Consider the following 25,348-nt stretch of genomic DNA (forward strand, 5'->3'; position numbering starts at 1 on the left):
ATAGTGTTACGTATTTCGTTTTTTTTTTTTTTTTAAACATTTTTTCTTTCATTTTCTTTTCGTACACAATTGTTCATATTTTTTTATCTTTTTTTTTGTTTTATGTGTTTGCTTGTTTTGTTTGTTTATCGTTTGTTATTTGTTTTCCTCATTAGTGCTATATAACATCACGTCACAAAATGCATATTCGCAGGAATATAATATATAATATATTTTATATATAATTAAAAAACACATCTTTGGGCCGTTATTAACATAAATTGAGCGACCCAAAAATCACACAACATCCGCTTGACACGGGCCAACCAAAAAAGAGTCAAGTTCCCAAGGATGTGTGCCGCGAATTAGGTCAATGACCGGGTAAAAGGGCGCGCGTGGCTACTGCATTGTCAGCCACAGTGGTGCATTTTATCCTAAATGCGACCGATAACCCCCCAGGCACCCCAGCTGCCACACACCGGTCAAAGTATAAAATAGCGCAAAGAGGGTAAATGATATAATTGTTGGGGCACCTTAAGGCTGGGGTAGGGCCAATATCGTAACGCTAGTACCTAGATCAGTCTAAAGTCTCGTCACCGTGAACTGCCTCTGCTTTTGCCAGGTTATGCTTCCTTGCCCCCGCAAGCTGAATTTGTTTCCTTTTTTTCCCTCTTTCTTTCTCTCTTTCTTTCTTTCTTTCTTTCTTTCGTTCGTCCGTTCTTTCTTTCTTTCTTTCTTTCTCGCTTGCATCTTTGTTTCCTACCTGCCTGCCTGCCTGCTTCGTATATATGTATATAATCTTCCTTTACTACAAATTTCGAAGGAAAACCAGAATTTATATTGAAATGTTATTGTGTTACAAAAATCCACTCAGTATAATTAGCAATATTATCCTTATCGTATTAATATTAATATTATTATATCCTCGATAGTATGATTTTATAAATAGGACATGTGTAGGTAAGTAGAATAGGTAGGTATAAAATATGGTAAGTGAATAATGAAGAGTTTATAGGAGATGAGGAGGGGGGGGGAGGAGGAGGAGGAGGAGGAGGACTAAAGGAATAAAAGGCAATAATATTTAACCAGTACAGGTAAAATATCGGTTTCTGTTTTTTTCTTTTTTCAACTGCTGGCTCCTTTTTTTCTATCTTCCTTTTGCTTTCATTCGCTTCAATCCCTTTTCTTCCCTTCCATCCAACCATCCTTGCCATCATCCTCCCTCTCACTCGCTCTCTCTCTTTCTCTCCCTCTCACCCGATCGATCACTTTCACTCTTAAATTCCATTTCTTCTATTTCTCCCGCTCACACTCCCGGTTGCTTCTTTCCGTTAGACAATGACCGCATGACTGGGGACAGGAAGTAAAAGTAAGGGGCCTTCGATCTTTATGTTACAGTTATCATATCATCGCTATTAGTATCGATGGCAAAGAAATATGAAGTTTAAGTAAAAAGCGAATAATAATAATAATAATGTAACAAAATGCTCATCGATGCGATAAATTTTCAACTAATCGATCGCTTTCAAAGCTATTCGTTCTTGAAAATCGATTGTTTCAAAACTCAGTGGACAGAATTCGTGTTTTCTTTTTTTTTTTTTTTGTTTTTCATTTTTCTTACGTATTGAAATTTCTATCGCTTCCATATGAAACTGCATTTTTCTGGTATCTACTTGTACATGTGTATGTGTGTTTATGTACGTTGGTTCTTTTTTTTCATATGTATGTAATATTCAAACAGAGCCGATGTATGTGCTGATTCGTTTTCTCATGCTACACGATAGAACAATACGGTGATATGCAGTCGCTTCGTTACAAACGAATTTTAATGTTTCTCATTAATTGTTCAACTTTCTACCTTTTCATCGTAATAAGTTTGGGGGGTTTGCGTGTAAAATGGTATCAAGCTTCTGCTTATATTTCCTTTTCAAATATTCTCCAGAACAGGGGGGTGTCTGGGCTCCAGGGACAGGGACCAACTATAAGCCCGCACTTACAACTCTTACTAATTAACTAACAGGCTAACAATAACAACGAGTCAACACTCAAAATGTGTGCTGTATGCGTTCATGCATTTGTAAACGTTGCGTTTACTTTACACATCCTAAATCAATCCGTGACTATCATTATCAAATTTCAGTAGTCAGTCGTTATCTAAAAAGATTTGCGCGAGCGCGCATTAGCGTTGCACGAATCACGCGATGAAACGTAACATAAAAATTTTGAAAGTAAAATTTTAAGATTTAAAAAGAAAAAAAGGAAAACGAAACATATAAGCTATGCTTTTTTTTCTATTCATCCCGTACACTCGTTTGTATGTATTCAACGGTTCTTTGTTTCGTTCTCAGATTTGAATAAAAAAAGAAAAGGAAAAGAAAAGAAAGAAAAAAAGAACACGAAGAAGCGAAGAAATAACAAACATCATTTAAAATTTCGACTAATTTCCGCTCTTGTAACACTACCACCGAAAAAAAAGAAAAAAAAAACAAATATTACACATATGCGCGGTACTTAACAAACAATTTTGTCTCGATTAAAGTTTCGTTCTTCCGTCTGACGCGTTATTTCGTAATTATAACCGATCGAATGCGATAAATGTCTGCAGAACCGTTGATTCCTAAACCTTTCAGTTCCTACTTCCATAAAACCCGCCTGACCCTTAATAATAATAATAGTTTCACTGACTGTACACATTATAGACCAACAATAGAAGGTCTAGCGGCGCTTGGCGCGCTCCACGCATACACGACACACCGTACATTCGCGCACGGCCGCGTGTACGCATGCGCGTATGCGTGCGCAGGAATGCGCACGCGCAGCGTAAAACGTACACGCGCAGTTCCACCTTCCTCAACCTTACAAAAATTATTCAAATTTATCACTATATCGATACTTGCAATATCTCATTCACGCGTCACAACTCTATCGCAACATTCATTCTTCCTTAACTTTCTTGCATCGCCTTTCTTTCCCGTATCGTCTGCCGTCGTCCACCGTCGTCCACTTCCGTTATATCATTACACTAAATTCCCTGTTGCTCGAGTTCTTTCGTCTATACTTTTATCTTAAACTTTACTATCGATTCCTTTTCTCTTCCTTCGATCGCTATCCTTTACGCTCACACACACACACACACATACACACACCCACAGACGCGCGCGCGCGTTCTCTTACACACGTATACTTGCAACACTGAACCGCAGCAATAATAAAATCGCAGGCTTCACTGATTTCTCTTAATTAGTACAAGCCATCACAATCCTAACGTCAACATCGCTGATCTTCGTGTATCACTTGGCAGTAAACAATGTGACAATGTAGTAGTACTTAAAAATTAATATACATATATGCATTCATATATACGCGGACATGCATTCGTACAACGTCCGACAGACATACATACGTACCATACATGCTCGCATGTACTCTCAGAGGCGTACATACACAGGATCATACGAGGCTGTATATGCGTTTGCCTATTCGCGTATGCGATATATACATTATATGTAATGTTCATACATACGATGTATATAAAACATTCACGTATATAGACAGAACGCATACATCTCACATTCACGCGCATATATATGCATACATATACGTATATGTATAATAACATTAATAATAATAATAATTATTATTATAATTATAATAATAATAATAGCAATAATAATAATAATAATAATAATAATAGTAGTACGGGGTGGGTTGTTGGGTGGTCACTCCGATGTAATAATTAGTCCCAGTGGCACATCACTGTATACATAATCACAACAATAGCGGGCGATGGTGGTGACGCCGAGCGCACGACGCTTTACGCATATTTTTTTTTTTTCCTACTTGTCTTGTCCATCCGATGACTGAATACGTACGAAAACATGTACAATTACCAGATCGATATAATAAATAGCATATATATATATATAAGTGGATTATATCCTCCTTCGTTTCAAATCTTTCTCTACCGTAATCATTTCTTCTATCGCTTATTATGCGCTCCTCGCTCTTCTTTCACAATTATATTACCTTTTTTTTATATATATATGTATATATATATATATATAATTTTTTTAAGTTTAGTTCAGTTGGTTTTCCGTTGCTTTTTATCGCTTTTCTCATAGTTTATCCGTCATTTGTTTGTTTGTTCGTTTGTTCGTGCGTGCGTGCGTGCGTGTTTACGTACGTGCGTGCGTGTTCACTCACAAACTTGCAGAAGTTAGCTCCACGATTGGTAAGAGTCTTGATACCACTCGTGGTCGTCACTGGAAATACCGCCGAGCGTAGCGGTCCTGCCTCCAAATCCAATGTCACCGCCGCCACCACCACCACTGCCACCATTCACACTCGCCAATCCGTACGCATTGCCCAGTGGTTGCTGAGCGAGGGGTTGGTTTCCCCAGTTGCTCTGGAAGCGACGCTTAGATTCCCCCTGGTTCTGGTGACCCCCGTCAAATTTTCGTTTACCTGCTGTACAAAAGAAGCAAACAAAACCTCCGTCACAATTGCTATCCGGGAGATAATCGTCACAATAATCGCTTTCTCCTCTACTGCCAAAATCACCGGAATATCTTTTCTTCCATCGCCACCGTTTACTTGCGACCGAATCGTTCACCGAGCGAATCACGTTACCTGCACAACCGTCTGTCTCGATAATTCGTGTCGAACGAAATGCGGATAACGAATCGATAAACGCGACACCGTATCGCGAAAGGAACGTTAAGAAGATTGATAATATCGTCTCGAAAGAAAGAACCGAACCGTTAGAGGAATCGATACAAAATAGAAAAGTGCAAGGATGGACTAGAATAAGTATCCACCTTAATGGAAAGAAAGATTCATTCTCGTACATTGTAACGATTCAACTATTACGAGAAACGCGAAAGGAGAAACGAGAATACGACATCAAAGTACTTGAATCCACTATAGATCGATGAGACGAGTCAGAGATTCCGGTAGATGAGAATTGGCTAATCGATTACAACACCTATCGACGTTGCAGTACGTGTGATCGAATAATCTAATTATCGCCGAGAAACGCAATTGACAGTTTTAATGGAATCGATCAAGCGTTAACACTCTACCAAGTAAAATACGACGTCAGAAGCACACCAGGTAGAGATATTAAGTAGAGATAGCATTGCTACAACTGCCGACGCGTAATAGAAAATTTGCCAAGTAGGATGCCCGAATGAAAACAAGGAGAAAATAGAAAGAAGATGGAAAGAATTAATATTCAAAACGAATAAGGACATCTACGTCTCGGTGTGGTAAAGCGAATAACGCGAAAGTACGATGATACTAAGAGAGAAAGTATATATAGAAAAAGTGAAAGAAACGAGAATCGTGCGAAAGCGAACGGTGGTAAGACAAAGCAAAACGGTGGTAATAATAATAATAATAGTGGTAGTTATATTAATAATAATATATAAAAAAATGTTTGATTTATTGTGGAGATACAGACCATCCTCACCTGGTAAACTTCCCTTGGCGCGGACCCCCCCACGAGCGGACAGCCGCTGGACCCCACGGGCCCCTGAAGTTGCGGGGTTGCGTCCCCCCCTGACTGGCCCACGGACTTGCGGGCCACCGATTCGGCCACGCGGGACTACTCCACGACCACGTCCAGCCTGGCCAAATAACACACACCCAATCGTTACCTTTTCTGATAATTATTACATTCCTACCGCCGTTTACGCGCGTCTAACTTTTTCTTTTCTTTTTTTCTTTTTCTTTAAATCATGCTTTTTAATCGTGTTCTTGTCAACAGCCCTCCGCTTACTTTCTATATCGCGATACATTACTATCGTTTGCTAACGTATCACCTATCGATAAGTAAACCCTAATTGTAACATGAATGTTATATCAATGGCAAACGTTCCGTTCGTAAATATATACAGAACCGAACCTTTGTAACCTTCCGAACTTAATGTGTATATATATATATATATATATATATATACATTTTATATTCATTATAAATAAATGAATTAATTATTATATATATATATATATATTCATACATGTGTAGAAATGGTATGTGTATTTGTGGAAGAGTACATTACACGACATACGTACCTCCGTACGTATGTACACGTATGAACTATGTGCAGCAATATACGTACGTGCATAAATGCAAAAAACATACACGTACACAAAACACATTGCACACGTTCTTCGGTACATCGATAAGCACAGACATCCTTTTTTTTTTACGGAAAGAAAACTATAAGAGGAAACTTTCGTTACTCACCTGATTTACTTCGGTTAGTTATACGCAACAACAGGAATAAACTCCTGCCGCTGAAATTTACCAAAAGCATCGCTGTACTTCTGCACTAACAATAAGTATGATTAAGAGAATCATTTTTATCGATACACAGTTAAAAGCTTACCGAACCAATTCTTCGATGCTCGTCGATGTACGTTATAAGTTGTATGTAAGTACGTATATACGTGTTGCACTTATGCACCTATGTACGTATATTATGTATGTAGATATATATATATATATATATATATATATATATATATTTATACTATTTCTTGTTATGTATGTATATTGTATACGTATGATTAGAAGGAACAGGATAGGCAAACGTATGATACGTATTGTACGAGGAAATGAAAAAAAAGGGAATAGCAAATGGAAGGGGTAATGTTTCGTGTAAGTGCGTGCGGGCGTGCGTGTATACGTGTCGATATGTATACACATATGTGCGTTTATACGTATGAAAGAAAGATCAGTGCAACAGAAGGAATTACCTAAAACCAAATTTTACTAATCACATTTTGTTTGCTTGTCCTTTTTCTCTTTTTTTTTACAGTCAGCAAAAGTATTAGCAGAATTACCCAATATAGTTAAAGCGGAAAGCGAATTGTATTGGGATGGCGAAGGAACATTTTTAAGCGACACAACCTACTGCATTTTCAGCTAGAAAAAAAAAAATTAAATAAATTTAACAAGTCAAAATTTCAAATATAAGCGGCGCAATATTACAGCAGGATACATTAAAGCATAAGCGGTATTTTACACACCTAAGCAAGCAACAGTCGCCAAAATCTTTAGCAATATATACTACATAATGACCAGTAGGAACTAGCAGATCGTTGCTCTTTCCTTATGTCAGTTCTCCGTTACCACATCATATAGTAAATTTACATAATGAGACACGTTTCGGTATGGAAATATTATGGACAGAGGTGACATAAATTGTCACCATATTATGTTTGCCGTTTTTAACAACAACCTAGGCAACTCTTCTCTATACCAGTATGTTTTCTCGAAACAGCCACGATTAACTTTCCTTCCTGCAATTGTAAACCTATATAATACTATCTCAAGATCTAATCTATCTAACTCCGTCCATCCATCCATTCATTCATCTATTCATTCGTTCATCCATTTGAACATCCGCCTGCCAACCTACCTTCTCAAGTTGTAATATTCTCAAATTAACAGAATACGTATAATAACGTATTCAAATTGATAGTTTTCACTTTATAAGAAACAAACGAATTGTCGTGAAAATCAACGTAACTACTTTACATATAATTTCACAATAGAGATAACACATATGACAATATCTAACGTAACAAATGATAACCAGAAACGGTAACCAAAATATGATTAAAAGACCATCGACACAAACGATACTCGTTTACAACTGATTCTCAACTAAAGAACCAGCTTAGCACATACAACGAACGAATGCAAAACGTTCTAACAACTACGACCAAAGCGATGCATATCGAGAGCAATACGTCGATCGAAATAAAATTATTTCAACGGGTTATCTACTTCTCATAATAACGAATAATAAGATGTATAAAAATAAGAAGTACAAAACGATGACAAATGCGTTCAACCGGAAACAATCACGTTAGACGATTCGACTCGGAAACAACGGCATCTCGATTCTTCCAAACATATACAAGCATTAACAGAATATCAAGAGAGGACAATATTAACATACACATATTCCTGTGCGTTAATAATAGTAAAAGTAGGAAATGAAACGACAGTCGCAATCAACCGATCGAATAATCGATCTATCCACTCGTGCAAAAATCGATCAGTCAACCAGTTAATCAATAAACTGATCAGTTCATTCATCCATATATTCACTCGTTTACCTGTTTTTTTTTTTTTGTTTTTTTTTTACCTATCTACCTATTTACCTATCTACCTATCTACCTACCTACTACCTATCATCTATTTATTTATCCATACATTGGACCATCAATTAAATCATCGATTAGTTAGTTTATCAAACTAACGTTATTATCAAATGCGCAAAAGGTCCAATATCCTCTTACGATATCTGAATAATTCTGCAACTTAAGATATATACATATATATCTGTATCATATCCGAGCCACGAGACGTACGTCGCTCTGAGAAAGATAACAGAAATTTCAAACATGCCGCAATTGCTTTTTACGTTTTCATAATGTACGTTATGTACTCATAAATGTGTACACGTATACGCATACATATACGTATATATACATAGATACGTACATAGAAATATCATGTACACCAACATATGTATATACTTGGCGGAATACTGTGAGGTACGTTTACGCATTGGCCGAGGTATGGGCAGGTGATCTGCAAAGTAATTCTCGTTCAAATTGGAAATTATCCAATACATATTTTCAAAGTATTCTTTCGACGACCAATCGGTCCGTCGATATCATCTATATTCAATAATTCATTTACCATCCTCGGGTTACAGGTATTTCTATGACCTCACTATCTTACTTCCACCCAGTATGTGCATATACGCGTGTATATATATATATACCAGGTACATAAAAAAACGCACACACAATAGGATTTTCTCTATTGATACTTTCAGCCTACAACTTCGTTATTCTCCAAATGACCAACAACTATGATGGGTAAATGGTAGGAAAAGACCTACAGTACCATAAATGCATAACCTTATTTTGTTTTTCTTGTTGGAAAAAGGGAGAAAACGGGAGAGAGAGAGAGTTGAAAACCCCGTTTTAATCTTCTATCGTCCCTCCGAATTACGTTAATATCCGCTTCGCTGTTATTTTTTTGGTTTTTTTTTGTTTTGTTTTCCGACTTTTCCATTTCTCTCTTATTTTCGAATGTTCTAATAGCTTTTCCCGGCTGTATTTTCATTGAAAAAAATTTAGAATGGGTCTACCATGGCTCAGATATGATTAGCAAGTAATTTGAAAGTGGCAATGTGTTCGGTTTCACGGGATACCGTTAGTGTAAGCGATGGAATTAGTGAAACATATACACCACATAATACATTGGGGTTTTTCAATACGGTACACACGTAACTTCTAATTCTCCTTCTTACTTTCCCTCTTTCTTTCTTTCTTTAGTTCGATCGCTCATCAACACATTTATTCTGAGAAAATATCCACATATTCCACACAGAGTAGTAATCATACATACGAAAAGAAATACTTTTAACTGAATAAGTTTTATCTTTCTTTTTGTGTATGTGTGTAAATACGATTAATTTCATTTCAGTAGTTCAAAAATTTTTTATTGAATTTCTTATTGTTTTACGAGTGGTGCAGGGGGAGGAAGGACTCATGTACAACTAATAATGTAATTGAGAGTCTGCTTTAGGCCTGAGCCTGGATGTAAACGATGAATAGAAAAAAAAAAAAAAGAAAGAACATTAAAGCAATTACTCGCGCATCTACGCAAACATTTCAGGCACGTATTCGTCCAGATATACGCATTCGTGACAGGTAGTAGCACACGTGTCGTAAATGTTAAAATAGCAGCTCGCGTGAAATGATAATAACGTATGTAGCGAAGCACGCTTCTAAATTATTATGTACACATATATACCTGATCGTCTTAGTTTGATTAGCAGTTATTCAAAAAAAATTAATGCACACCCTTATTAAACGATTTGGAGAAAAAAAAATAATAATAAGAACAATAAAAGAAAAGAGAAGAAAACATGGGTAGGTTTTATTTGTTTTGGAAAATCTAGAAGTGGATCGTACGACAAAACTCGGGAACATTCCACGAACACTGTGCCACAGTCAAATTACTGCTAATGTGTGTATACATGTATATACATACATGTATACGCATGTATGGCGCGTGCGTACGTACATACATACATATATATATGTATACGCATATACAGCACATACGCATACATACACAAATATTTATTTAAGAATTAAAAAAAAAATTTGAAAAAAAAAGGGAAGAAATTAATAATAATATTTGAAGAACGGAAACGACTTTTTTTTAGAACCATTAAAAAAGGCGACCCACCGGTTGAGGCTGCCTGCCTCTCCCTCTGGCAGGTGGCGGAGGCGGCGCGTAATCGAAATAGTAATCTTCGTATCGATAATAGTCATCGTAATATGGATCACTGTAGCCACCTCGATAATCCCCATAACCGTAATAGTCGTAATCATAATCTATAAAAACACACATTACAAATAGACCCAAATTTAGCCACGATATATCCAATTGACAACTTATTCAAAACTAATACTTGTGTTTTCATTTTTTTTGTTTTTGTTTTGTTCTTGTTTTCTGTTTTTGCAATAAGAAAAGGCATGCCGGGAAAAGATGGTTTTGAAAAATCCAATGAAAGGAAATCAACAAAAAAAGAAAAAGAAAATAAAGAGCAAAAAATATAGGTACGTATTTCAATTATGCTGTGATTTTTACCTCGCAATCATATATGTAGGTACTAATAAAAACAGTTTAATTGAAATCATTATGAAAAAAAAAATAGGAGATTAGTAGATTCTGAACATGTAATTATACGATACTGCGAAGAAAAATCTGTGTAAATTACCCTACCACCATCACGTATCCTGATTTTATTTAACCCTACGCTTCATCTGGATCATTGAAAACTTTCGAACTTTTCAATCGATGTTCTTCGGTTATTAATTAAATTTTTCGCGATATTCGCGCTACTTATGAAAAAACATAACATTGCATCCACAGATTCACACCAGAAATTCGATCAGCTGACCAATATTGATATAACAATAATACATTACTTTTGATACGTATACAAGTGTCCGCGGAATGATTAAGCTGTTCGTCAAAATTTTTTACAATTCACATTTCACCTTTATGCACAATTTTCGATGATCCGTCAGCGTATTTTGCACAATGGGTATGTTGTATTTTTAAAATAGGAAAGAAAGTACAAATTTTCTACTAATAAATCATACGCTTTACTACGTGTTCCACTCTTAATTCAATTCGCATCTTACCTATTTCCATGAGAGCTGAAATCAAATTGTATGAATTTATGATGCATACAAAATCAACAAAGTACACACGCTTACGTAAAACGGAATAGAACAAACAACATAAAAAAATGAAGAGAGAAAAGGAGGAAAAAAAAAATATCCTCTCCGTGGGCAACGCGTGTGCGATTACACACTGCCACGAACTAAATTCTCACTTTTGGGCACCAATAGTACATAAATACAAAACAAACAGTACGCATGCAATTATTCATTGTGATAAAAAATAAGTTTATATATATATATATATGTAAAAGAAAAAAGGTGTCACAGGAAGTGGTAGTGGTAAGGCAACAAGGTGCTCTTACTGTAATAACGCTAGGTCACATAATGTTACATACATATGCATAATGCTGCATATGTATGAAAATACAGGAGAATTTTTGTTTTTCTTAATTCATACTTTCACAAACTTGCTGTACTTTACTCGAAAATTAAATATAAGTTTATTACTAATAAAAATAATTAAAATATTATAAAAATAACAAAGAAAGAAACGATTAATAAGTGAACACGCGATAATCATAGGCTCAGACCAAATTTAACTTGGCTCTATTGACACGTTAATGAATTAAAAAAAAAAAAAAGAGAAAAAAAGAAAAAGAAAAAGAGAAAGTATTCCTTTATCCGAGCACTTTCTCACTACAACCTTCCGATATGACGCGAGATTCAATTTACAAAATCTATACTTGAAACGCTTCGTACCCGACTGTCTTCTTTTTAAAAATCAATATGAAATTTCATCATATTTAGTTAATTTTTTTTTTTTTCTTTTTAAATCATCCTTTTCTTTCCTTTCCACAAACGAATTCGTTAAGTTAATTTCTATGCAAGTAATTTTTTATATGAGCCCAGAAACGACAATAAGGTCGAATAATGGAATCGTTTTGTTCTGATCAAGGTTTAGAAAAAAAGGATAATGACACTAACGTGATTGCAATATTAAAGGTATAAAGTTATTTTTAGATACACTTTACGACTTGTAAATAAAATTTCTCGTGTATACGTGTCATGCGCGTAAGCCAAGGTATGTAGTGAGATAGTGAAAAATCCCCATAAGCATGCGGGATATCTATGTCATATAACATTACCATAACGATATTCGTGTAAATGATCTATAAATGGTTTAATATTTACTTTAATCTGAAAAATGAAATATTAGTGTTTAAAATCTGGAATGAAATTTATACAAGTGCACGATAATCAAATCCTTCGATTGATGTATGTAGTAATTGCCTCGTTCCGCGATCGATAAATTTGTATATTATTTTCATCGTTTCACGTTTGATCGAAACAAAAGTACGTATCTTAATAAATAAACTTGTAATTACGGGCATTTTAATCTAACGCGTCATCAATGAATTGCAAGTTAATGAAATTAACAAGAATTTGATAATAAAAAGAAAAAAGGAATAAAATACTGATCGAAGCGTATATTCAAAAGTTATGGTCTAAGCCTAAATATGAAGACAGCTGACTGTAATCGAAAACAGCGGGTTAATTTAATAGGAAAATAATACGCGTTTCATTATCTGTAGATGTACCGTTAAAAACGTGAGTTTGTATTAAATGATTAAGTGATTAAATAATCAAATACAAATAAATAACATCCGTATATTATGTACGGATGGGCATAAGAAAACCAACGAACCGCGAAAAATAAAACAAGCTGACCAATACTTACCATAATCACCTCGTCCCATCTGTCCTCGCATACCTGCACCAGTACCTCGAGGACCCTGACCAGGTCCTCGAATTGGCATCGGTCCTCCCATCATGCTCGGATGCGACGGGGAACCTCTGTAATAGAAACTGTTGCTATAACGAACCAAACTATTGGCTACAGATCACTGGTATTAAGAGTGATAACTTGTAACAGGAAACGTAATTATCGCAACTCACCCGCTACGACCTTGTAACATTTGAAACATTCTTCGTTCTCTGGCACGAAGCATCTCCTCCTTTTTCTTTTTATCGGATGGTGGTTTCGCCAGAGATACTTCTATATGAGAGCCTCCGATCTCTTTTCCATTTAATTCATTCATTGCCTGTAACATATGCACGTGTAAACACAGACGCACACGTACACCCACGCTGCGATTGTAATAACCGTTTGGTCTCATGAATGATCGCAAGAATACGTTTACAAGATACCAAATCAACAAGAACCCCCCGTTGTTCTTGTAGTATCAAACATCGCGACACGCTTATCTCTATACCTAACGGAGTTATTCAATGTTCTTTCTATCAACGGCGGTTTACCACCTAATGCCTTATAGACTGGCTAGGTTTTAACCCTTAACGGTCTAAGTCACCTCTGACGTGACAAAAGTATTTTGTCGCTGCGTTCGTATGGCACGTGTGGGGTGACAAGACGTATCGTGTCGAAACTATCTAGTAAGAATCATGTACAAAGCTAGCGTCCGATAAGGGTTAACAGCACGTAACGTTAGTGCAACCGGTGATACGATATGTAAAGGGTTAATTAACCAACGGGTCGTTAACAGAGTACACTAGGATAATACGATACTTTGCGAATTTGGGATATTAAACGAAAAAAACAGGTACCATTTACAGGGTGAGCAACTGGATTCTTACCTTAACAGCATTATCCCTTTCTTCGAAATGTACAAAAGCATAGTCTTTGATTTTTTTCACTCTTTCAATATTACCGTACTGTTCAAAACACTCTTTTAATTTCTCCTCCGAGCAATCTTGCGTCAAGTTCTTCACATATAACACACGTACCTGAAAAAGCATAGATAATTTAATTAAAAATTAAACATTCGATTGATCAGTTTCTCGAGACAAAATTGAAAGCTGAAAGACGGGAGATGAAAGTTTTTCGTTCAACTTGATTTTTGTCATTTACTTTGGACATTGTCTGTTCGTCAGGTTCCTCTTGAGGATCAGCCCAATCGACTATGATATCGCAGCCCCACACCTTGATTCGGCCAGTGCTCAGTCTTCGCTTCGCCAAAGAAGCAGCTTTGTGAGATTCATACTCTAAGAAGCAAAAGCCTCTGTTTTTCTTCTTATCGTCCGGCGAACTGTAGATAATCACCTCCGTCAGGCCAGCTATACAATGAACAATTACACAAAACAGGATCAGTAATATTCGTCGTAACAATGAACCGAATACCGAATATATACATCTACGGAATAAGAAAGTATAAAAAAAAAAAGAAGAGATAAATGACAACGAAAAAAAGACGCAAAACAAAAGAAAGGAGAAAAATAAAATTTGTCAAAATGTATCTTTATAAGTGTGCGTGCGTGCGCGTGCGTGCATATATGTATATACACACATACACACGTAAGTATAAGCAACTCTATTGAGTGATACTAAAACGTAATGAAATAAACGAACAAGAAAAATAAAAAAAAGAAAGAATTGTACATAATGCCAGCTAAATTTCATTTTCTTCCAACATGTTAATGTGTTTAGAAAATGTTTTTGATTATGATACGCTATTATGCTTGAAATAATGTAAGAGAGAGAAAGAGAGGTGAGGGAAGGACAAAAACAAGAAAAACTGAACACGTAGTAAACTACTTCATATAAAAATCGTCGATGTTGCATATGTGTTTTAATATTTTTCTCTAAGTAAACAACATTGATGATAATATTAAAATGTTAATTAAAACAACAAGAACAACAACAACAAAAAGGGGAAAGAAAAAGTAAAAAGTAACAAGGCTTTACTATGAAAATAATTTCATTCGAGTAGTATTCGAATATGCTTGTTTGGTATTTTTAGACTGCAAATGTAGAAATTTTTGGATCTTTTCAATGAATCCAAAATGCATATACCAGAGGTCTTCACCCAGTTCAAAAAAAAAAGGTGTTCAACCATGAAAGACAAAACACGAATCAACGACATATACATACACGAAAAGTTTCCCCCCCAAAGTGGGTCTTTCGTTTTTCAAATACTCGTCGTGTTGTAAGAAAAATTTATTTTTAAACCGTACAAAGTAAAACACACAACACTGTATCGTATATTTATATCTACGTGTGTATGCCTATGTTTCTCCTCCCTTCTACCCCAACACCTTTCTCTCCACCCTACCATTCGAATAAACACGCGTTCACTCGCAAAAATCTAGCAATAGATGCTAATTTTCATTAACTTTTCAATGGATCCATGTAACATATACATACGTATATAATTAAGATGCAAATAAAAATATACGTATATATTGTTTCTTTTTCTTTCTTTCAAAGTGTAAAAGTTCAATTTAAAACTAGCGTTAAACAATAAAGGTTGCAATTGTTATTAATAAATATAAACCAAAGATGATAATATATCATCTTTCAAAGCATTCATCATTTTCCTAAGTAATTGTAAGTGAACAATTTACATCTTGTTAAAATTATATATTAAAGAACGTAAAAACAGAGAAGAAAATATATAATTAATTTAAATGAAAAAATATGGAAATTAAAATTGAGCGAAATAAAAAGGAAGAAAATACAGAAAATACAGAAAATACAGAAAATGCACTGTAATATGTAAGGGTAAACTGAATATGAGAATGAAATGTTATTAAAAAAAGATTAATGATTCATGGTTTTCATTTGATAAAACAGTGCTGAATAAGTAATTCGTCGGTGAATTCCGTAAAATTATTTCGATTCGTAACACTATGTCGAAGTATCTGCAAACTCTGTTTCAATGATAATGTTCATTACCCTGGCTTGCTGACACACGACAGCAAATACAAGAGGCTATCGTTATTATGGTACTCTCATGCTATTAGAATTGACATGCAGTGAGAAACGATTAAATTACAAGTACACAAAGGACCAATATACTGTTAAATTGTAGTTCGTTCGAACAAATATTACTCTATATGTACGACCGATAATACGATAACCAACCTGTTCTCACGATTAACAAAAAAAAAAAGCAAAAAAAAAGAAACAAGAAACAAAATCAAACAATAAACAGATAAATAAATCGAATCGAATGAACGAACGAACGAATGAATGAATGAATGAGTGAATGAATGAGTGAATGAATGACTGATTGAATGAATGAATGAATGAATGACTGATTGAATTAATTAATTAATTAAATAATAAATAAATAAATAAAAAGAAAAGACCATTAGCACAAACATTCAAACAATTACTTTTCTCTTATAATAACATACTTGGATTATCATTATTTTTCTTTTTTTTTCCCTATAAAAAATAGTTCTCCTCTCCTTCCTCTCAGTTTAAAAGCCGGTTCATATGCCTATGTCTATGTCTATGTCTATGACTATGACTATGACTATATATGTACGTGTATTCGTAACACGCACGTGCGCACACGCAACACGTACACATACGCGTATCACAGAAATACAAGGCATTCGATAGCAATGAATTTCTGCCCGTAATATGTTCAGAAGGAAAAAAAACAAATAAAAAAAAAAAAAAAAGGAAAAAATATCGGTTCATCGTTCTACAGCAATCATTTACAATCAATTGCCGCGCTAATATTTAATGTTTCTATCTTTCTTTTCTTTTTCATGAAGCTTTTAACAACTCGACGATGAAATGTGCCAGTAACATTTCGTTTTTCATTCAACCCTTAGCTCCTCTCTGAGTCCAGACTTTATTTATTACATGCAAGAATGCTATGCAAAACACACATAAAACATGTGAGAAATACCACTAACATTCGCTTAATTACTCCCCGATCGATCCTTGCCATTTTTTCGATAACAAATATCTGAGAAATTGACCAAGTTTACGGTAAAAAAACTTAGTTATTGTGTATAGAGTGCAAAAAGCATCGTTCTCCGAAATACTTCTCTTTACGCGTATACGATCAACATTTCTCTAATTTAAACTGAATATCAATGAATTCGAACAAGAAGCTTCTCTTCTAACGACACAGAATCTTATGGAATCACCAAGTTAGTAGAAAAATGTATCGAAAGAGAGACGAACGCGTGAAACAGTTCTTTTCGATAATGAAATAGTTAAAAAAGAAAAAAAAAGTGCAAGGAAATTATTAGAAAAAGAATATACAAAAATAGATGGATGGAGTGTTAAAATGTTGAACCTTAAAAAAAAAAAAAGAACAAAATATAGTTACAACAAGAAACAATACGAAACTAAACGATACTATAATAAAATCGAGCAGTCTTTGATCGTGGAGTAAGAGTGTACGAGAATATTATGTATCTATTTGTCAAGCTATTTGTCTAAAGATCAATGAAACCATAAAAAATCGATGAGATCGTTATGCGAAATATCATTTACTTAAGGAAATGAAAGAAACTATCGTTGGGAGATTTCGTTGCGAGATTACGTGCGAAATGGTTTTGTGGATATGAAAAAGGTCTTGCACTGTGTATTGTATTATATATATCTATACCACTTCGAAAATAAATTTTCCTAATTGATAAACGATGCAAGAGGGCTAAGAGATTAACCCACCTGACACCTCTATTTAATATGGAATTAAAAAAGGAAAAAAAAACAATCAGCCGGTACGTATCGCTAAGAGATTAAGATTCTGGTTCCCACCATCTTTCCCATCGAACTTCCTTCGGTTACTGCTTGTTGCTGATTTAAGGACAATTGTCAACTTACGTGCGTGCTTTGTAAATTCTTCGAACAAGTCATCTCGGTCTCGATTCTTTGGAATATTTCCCACAAACAAGCGATGATTGTTATAAGATACGGTAACACCAATCTTTTTCCCTTTCCGAATCTCATAATCATTCAGCTGTAAGAATAATGTGGAAGGAGAGTGCCAATTAAGCTTGCCTTTTATAATTTCACCTGCTTATTGGCTGTCTGAACATGGGATTCGTGAAGCGACCTTCAGGGATGTTTGTATTGTACAAAGGAACAGGGCAAGCTATAGTTGTTGATGGATTATGGAAAATGAGAAAAAAAAAAAAAATTAAAAAAAAAAAGAGAGTAAATATACATAGTTAATGACTAGGTGGATGGATAGGTCAATAACTGATTGATTGATTGATTGGTTGATTAGGTGGATGGGTGATAGGTAGATGGATGGGAGTGCCTGTCCGTTTGTTAGCGAGCCAAACGCCCCAGCGGTCCACGCAGATCTCCCATACCCTCATGCTCGAGGCCCAGTCATGAATCGCGCGTATAGCGTGTCGTCAAATATCGTAATCAGAGAATACGACAGTTTTTTCTCTTCTTTTTCTTTTGTTCGTTACATTATGTATTTTCACTACATTCTACATTTCTTTTTTTTTTTTATAGCGTTATTATGTTACTATGTAGCTTCCACATTTTCTCTTTCAGTCATTACGTCTCCTTTTTGCATAATCAATGGCAATAAAAGAAAACGTAATTATTTTGAAAAATCGGTATACGATCGACCCATCGATCGACCGTAAAAAGATCGGGAGAATTCGGATGAAATTTGGCACGTGCGCGCGCGTATTTATATACGTCTATTTGTATACGATGTGTGTATTCATGGTACGATATAATACGGTAAAATATTATATGATATGATGAAAATATTATTAAGAAGTACACGTGCATACGCGAATGTATGTATGTATGCAATAAAATATTAGAATTAACGTTGGATTGTAGTGACGATATATTAATGATACCAGTGGTAACTTGTGAATATGGTGACGATATTATGTATTATACGAGAATGTAACAGATGTGTGTGAAAACGACAGTGACAGTGGTGACGATTATTCCAGGTGACAATGGCAGTGGCAGTAAGAACGACAATGACAGTTGGTGAGAACTAAGAGAAAAGGAAATTGAAGGTAATAGGAAAGATTAAAAAAGAGAAATTGAGTTGGAAAAAAAGAAATTTGGGAATACAATGAATATAAAAGTGAAAAGCGAATAACTCATAACTCAACCTAAATATGTGAGGAAAAGAAGATTTGGACCAGAGAGGTGTTACTGTTCACTAATAAACCGAGAGGCAAGGAGACTGACCAGAACTGAAGGTGCTATAGGTAATCGCACATCGCACGATCGCACGCGCGATCGTTCATTTTGCTTTTTTTCCTTGAATAATTTTTCTCCATAAATTCCATACCATCTACAACCACTACTTAAAAGCTACCACTCTTAAATTACAAAAATACAGGTAAACAGGTAGGTATAGGTAGATAGGTAGGTACACACGCCTCGAATTCACTTTACCTGTTAATTTACCAAATTCCTCCAAGATCTCCTCTTTGCCTTTTGACTTTGGTATGTTCCCCACGAAAAGTCGTAGATTAGGAACGCTAATGTTTACTTTCAGATTCTTGCCGGGTTTTATTTCGTGATTATCGAGCTGTGGGATGAAGAAAACAGACACATGCCTAATATTGTTCCAATCAGATATTCCACATTGTATGTAATTGCAATAAACAGAATAAATTTAGGAAAAAATTTTTTTCAAAATATGCAATTTAGTGAATCAGTTAACAAAGGCCTGGTTCCATAAAAGCGAGAAAGTGGCATGCGCTTTGTCGCTCGAGTCTTCACAATATAGGAAACCGGCGTTCACGTATCATGTGTTCCTGTAAACAAATTTTAAGCCTACCAATTTTCAAAATTTTGTTACAAAAATTGTCACTGTCCAATGAAAAGTCAACCAATTAGGTAAATATACCCCTAACCAATTAGACCACACGAGACTTTTTTATATTTATATATATCTTTTTTTTTTTTCTCTTTTTTTCACCATCAATGTTTTGAAAGGTTCTCCACTCCCAATTTTGCCCACTGAGCAAAGAGGAGAGCTGGAAAAAGAAACTTATCCAGGGTATCATTAATGTATGTAGGTATGTAGGTATATACGTGTTGATGTATCTACGTATGTATAAATGGCTGTATGTGTGTGTGAATGGGTGGGTGGTTGGGTAGGTGGTTGGTTGGTTGGTTGGTTGGTTGGCTGGGCGGGCAGGTGGATGTATATGTACATGTATATGTATAAGACAAATATGTGGATTGTTCCTAACTAGAGACATTGAATCTTAAATTATTTTTTATTATTAGTGAAACAATACTAAAACGATTGCGTTAAAGCTACCGAAACAAAAAATAGAATGATAATAAATAAATAAATAAATAAATAATAATAATAATAATAAAGGAAAGTGAAAAGAAAACGCAAGTCACAACATAGAACAAGCCACATGGGAAGTATGAAAGTGATTCGAAATGTTTAATGTAAAATAAAAATAAACAAAAAGGAAGACACTTAGTATCATAGAGCTGGATTCATAAAATTTACCGAATAAAATAATAAATATTAGAGATATAACATAGTATTTAGGAGGCTGAAAATTTCACTGCTGTTTGGTTTTAGTTAAGTATTACTATAATAAACAATCAAATTTTGGTTTAAATGAACTGTTTAAATAAAAGTTGAGAGACGAAGGAAAAAAGTATTTAATAACAGATTTAAACATTTCGAAAGTCTACTTATTTTGGTAGCAATAACAATTTTGTAACATTTCTAAAAAATTTCATTAAAAAAAAAGAATGAAGGGATCTGACATGTTCATAACAATATATCAGAAACTAGGATAACAGAATGTATACGCTTCACAAACATGTACCTACATGATAATAAAGATATTGGAAAATGTCTACATACCTCTTTAACAGCTTGTTGTGCTGCTTCCCTATTAGTAAAAGTAATAAATGCATATCCCCTGTTGCAACCTGCCATTGGATCCATCATTAATCTCAAATCCCAAATTTTTCCACATTTTTCAAATAATGGAATCAATTCATCTTCGTACATATCTTTTGGAATTTTTCCACAGAACACCTTTCATAAAAACAGAAAGACGGTTAATGAAAAAATAAAATCGACGGTTTACGAAAACCTCCTTGTAAATTACTACATTGAAAACAAAAGAAATATGTACTGTAGCGAGTCAAATAACAACATTTTATACTTTACCTCGCAACCAGTTCCTGGTGTTGGACCTTCCCAATTTGGAGGAGGTCCTCCGTATTTTCTTTGCCCTGTTGTCACATCCAATGGATACCCAGTTCGTTCAAGAATCATCTAAAACATTATCGTTTGCTTCTGTACCTTTCACATAACTTAAATAACAATTTCACACATGTAGCACTAAAAGTGTTGAATTAACAAAATATAAGTTTACTTTTATTTTATCCTCGTCTGGTGCTTTTGGAGTCGTGCTGGTACCAGTACCTTGTCCACCTCGACTTTTTTGTCTATACGTTTTCATTACACCGCAAAGATACGCAGATTTATTTGATACATGCTCTAAATTAGATTCAAGAAATTGTATGAGTACATTTAATGCACCCTCTACAGGAAATTCCTTTAACGCATCCAATGCTCTTGCATCCAGATCTACATGAGCTAACTTTCCTGTCTTATAAATTTCATCCAGTTTAGCAGCTACTTTTTCATCCAATCCATATTGAATTAATTTTGCATAGTCTTCTGTTCTTTCTACATATTCCATTTCCTCCTTAGATTGCTTCTCTTCCATTTTTATCTCTCCATTCCCTTCTGCCATAGCTGAAATAAATCATTTTAATTTAATATATAAATATAATACTTAAATTAAACAAAGAGAAGGAAATTGTATCAGAAATGAAACAATATACAATATTCTTAAGGCTTTGCTATTGGACCAATTTACAAGTAACTGTACATGTAGATTACAAGCAATTTTATCTATATACAAAACCAATAATCGAATCCTAATAATTATATATATTAAGCAATAGTCCACTTAAAAGTCTTTGTGATGATAAGAATGTATCTGTTTATGTTTCTTGCGGTTAACCTTTTACTTTCAAACTATGCACCAATATGTATTTTGACAGCAACAGGTTAATGTAATATTTATAACACTCGTGAGAAATATCTTTTTGTTTCTATTTTATTCTAGTTAATTTTAAACAATAAAATATTATAACTATTCTATTAAAAACATTGACAAATTTAATATACTGAATATAAATTACAAGGCAGCAAAAACATTACTGACGGTCATCAAGTATATTCAACTGCTTTTCTTTTTATTAAAAAAATATAAAACCATCTTTATTTCATTTTAAAGTTTCCTTAATAATGCAGTTACCAATTCTTATGCAATTTTGTGATTTAATCATACAACTCTTTCAGCAAGAAAACTTTTACATTAAACACTGAACATTCGATACTATAAGAAAGAAATATGCAATTAACAAAGTCTAACACAAAAGAAAGAGAAAGCTATACAAACAAGATAAAATGAAAAAAGAGAAATAATAAAAAGGAAAACGAATGTTGAAAAACAGAAGACAAAATGAAGAAAAAAAGAAACAGAGAATTAAAATAATAAGAAACGATTTATAAGAAATCGAGATTTTTTTAAAAATATTAATCTACATAAATGTAATATATAAAAGAAAGGAGCAAGACACGTTCTCTACAGAAATCTGGACTTAAGCATTCCATATATAATACACAATCCGTGTAATTTCCCGCGTTAATGAATAGCTCACATGACATTTGAAATATCACAAATCATGTAATAAATAAAAAAATAAAAGAATGATGAGCAGAAAGATTTTTATAAAACTCCGTCAACACATTATTAATGACATTTTGCATCAATTTCAAATATAAAATACAATAAAGAATATTATCACTGAACAATATATATCTGAAAATATGGTAACTTTATATTATTGCAATCAAAAAATTAAATTAATAAATTTAAATGTACAATCCTCTAATTAAACTTTCAGAAAGGTGTAATTAAAATTTTATGCGTATAGCTTGCCGGCCGGCAATGGTGCTGCATCCATATTTCTTGAAGAATGCGATGCACTTCTACACTCGTCACAACATCAACATCTAACATACCAACCGACGAATTTTCACTCGCGCTTATTAATGTATTACCAAAAAAAAATACGATAATAAAATATATTCACAAAACTTGTAACAAGAAAAATTATATATACCTTAGAAAGTAGGTAAATGAACAGAATCCTCCTGCGAGGAAATGGCGACAGACGTCAACGTGATTGCAGACTACGGGGTTCACAAAACGACGCGCAAAGATACGCTCGAACCCAGCGACATGGCGAGTTAGCCATTTTCTTTTAAGACACATTCGCGAATTCTGATTGGTTCGTGCAAAAAGCTTAAAGGAAAAAGTTGACCATGCAACATGCATTCATAAAATAACGAATCTCGTAATTGAATCGTGCATATAGCATATTACGTAAATTTTTTTTGTATGCAAATTTAAACTACTGCCATCATAGTAACTTCTTTGTTTCTAATAATTACCAATTTTTGCGATTTATCTTTGACATGGCAATATCAACTTTAACAGATCACTTCAAGAACAAAATAGTGCATATACATACACATGTACGTTCTACGTAACGAACTTTCATATTGTTCTATTCAATTTTTGCACGTTTTATTAACAAAATTTAAAAAGAAATACCTATATTCCTTTTAACTATAAATTAAATAATTTGGTTTACTAATTCACGTGAACACCAATGTTATAAGATGAAGTATAAAAAATGGAAAGTCACACTGATTAACTGTTTTTTGTCCTTATTACTAATATACGATAAACAGAAACACGACTATTTTATAACCTCGAACCTCATAAGGAAAAAACGTTGAATGTGATTCTAATGCAACCTATTCAGTTATAATACGCTGTTATTACCATAATTAGACATAACGATATTTCATGATTGATGATCTCCTGTATATTGTAAAATTATTACACAGTACTACTTCCTCTACCATAATTAAAAATAGAAAAGTTAAATTTATAGCTTTTAGAAACATTAAACGATTGGTGACCAAATACAATAACCTCTCACATAAGACAACGTTATAAAATATACATAAATGTGAGTATAAATAGATGTTTAAGATGAAAAAATAAACTTTCATTGATACTGCAAGAATACGATGTGTACAATTAAACAATATAAAAATGTTGTACCTGTATGAAATTTGAAATCTTCACAGTATTAATTTTAAACAAATTGTAAAACGAAGCACTAGATACGGCACAAAACAGTCACAAGCTTTTAACTGATACAAAATTCATATTAGAGATAGAATCAATGTTAATACGAGTACGAGAACTTGCGTTTATTTCGCTTCACTTTCGCGTTGTATTCCACTGTGTTTTAATATGTGTTACAAATTATAAACACTTTATTGTATTAACTGAAATGTAATGAGTGAATTTAGTCTTGTAGGCACTTGCAAAGTTCCAATAATATTGCAATGATAGTGACGATAAGTGGAGTAAGCCCGGGCGCAGCGTTTTGATATCGTGTAGTGCCTACATAGCCGTAATGCATAAATTGGACTGTCTCGTTGAAAGAACGATGCAGTGGTGCAAGCCTCACAAAACCAAACCAGTTTTCTCGCTTGCTTGCTTGCTTGCTTGCTAGTTGCGCCCCAATCCAATCCGATTCAACCGCTTACCTCTCTTCGCGGTATATGCGAGCCCCGCCTTATTCAGGTTCGTCCCAACTATTCTTTGGCCTCGTAGTATATCTTTTGAAATTCACATAATTTTTTTTTTGCAATAAAACGTGCAGTTTACTTCGTTTAGTTTTAATCGTGTTACTTACAATTTATATCTTTATGTTTTATTGCTTTCAAGATTTTACAAAACAACGACTACATTTTAATAATTAACACAGGTATTACTCATTGTTGGACATGTGTATGTAAATACTTATGTATGCATAGATACGTATGCACGTAGTATCGGATAATACGTAAAAAATATCGTTTATCCAATTCTGCAAACTGCTAAATATATAAGCAGCACCAAGAAATATTATTATGTAGAACAAAAATGTTATTGTCAAAAATATATGTACACCCTAAAACACGGTATGATTATAATAATGATAACGATAAATGGATACATATTTATACAGATACTGTACGATATTTATGTAAATATAGCCAACCATATACATAGGTACATATGTAAATTGTAATTATTAAATTATTAAATTGTAATATAATTGTACATATATTAAAATATTATATTTCATTGTTATTTTATATTATTTAACTTAATACAAGTTAAAATG

General features: G+C 34.0%; 1 protein-coding gene across 13 annotated transcripts; it reads right to left on the reverse strand.

Annotated features, from left to right (window-relative positions):
* Positions 1–11: 11 nt before the first annotated feature.
* Positions 12–24,597, reverse strand: Syp (synaptotagmin binding cytoplasmic RNA interacting protein). Of its 13 annotated transcripts, none has more exons than XM_034318407.2 (12): positions 24,232–24,597; positions 21,394–21,779; positions 21,186–21,293; positions 20,874–21,050; positions 17,864–17,999; positions 14,141–14,346; positions 13,867–14,016; positions 13,171–13,316; positions 12,953–13,068; positions 10,268–10,416; positions 5,441–5,606; positions 12–4,446 (listed from the first exon to the last, which is right to left on the reverse strand). In XM_034318407.2, exons 2-12 carry the CDS (start codon positions 21,775–21,777, stop codon positions 4,196–4,198), a joined length of 1,989 nt encoding a protein of 662 aa, XP_034174298.1. In that variant the 5' UTR covers positions 21,778–21,779; positions 24,232–24,597; the 3' UTR covers positions 12–4,195. The 13 variants fall into 13 exon arrangements, with proteins under 13 accessions (XP_034174298.1, XP_034174299.1, XP_034174296.1 ...); XM_034318408.2 differs by lacking the exon at positions 24,232–24,597 and adding an exon at positions 23,219–23,377; XM_034318405.2 differs by lacking the exon at positions 24,232–24,597 and adding an exon at positions 23,035–23,053 and having other exon boundaries at positions 12–4,443; positions 5,450–5,606.
* Between the last annotated feature and the right edge of the window lie 751 nt (positions 24,598–25,348).

The sequence above is a fragment of the Osmia lignaria genome, chromosome 6 (genome assembly GCF_051020975.1).
Source record: "Osmia lignaria lignaria isolate PbOS001 chromosome 6, iyOsmLign1, whole genome shotgun sequence".
Classification (NCBI taxonomy): Eukaryota; Metazoa; Arthropoda; class Insecta; order Hymenoptera; family Megachilidae; genus Osmia; species Osmia lignaria.

Excerpts from the sequence above, each read along its gene's own strand:
- Syp (XM_034318407.2), bottom strand. The coding sequence starts at position 21,777 with ATGGCAGAAGGGAATGGAGAGATAAAAATGGAAGAGAAGCAATCTAAG. Across the intron at positions 21,294-21,393 it reads CAGACGAGGATAAAATAAAA|ATGATTCTTGAACGAACTGG; the intron begins GTAAACTTATAT and ends ATAATGTTTTAG. Across the intron at positions 10,417-12,952 it reads GATGGGACGAGGTGATTATG|ATTATGATTACGACTATTAC; the intron begins GTAAGTATTGGT and ends GTGTTTTTATAG.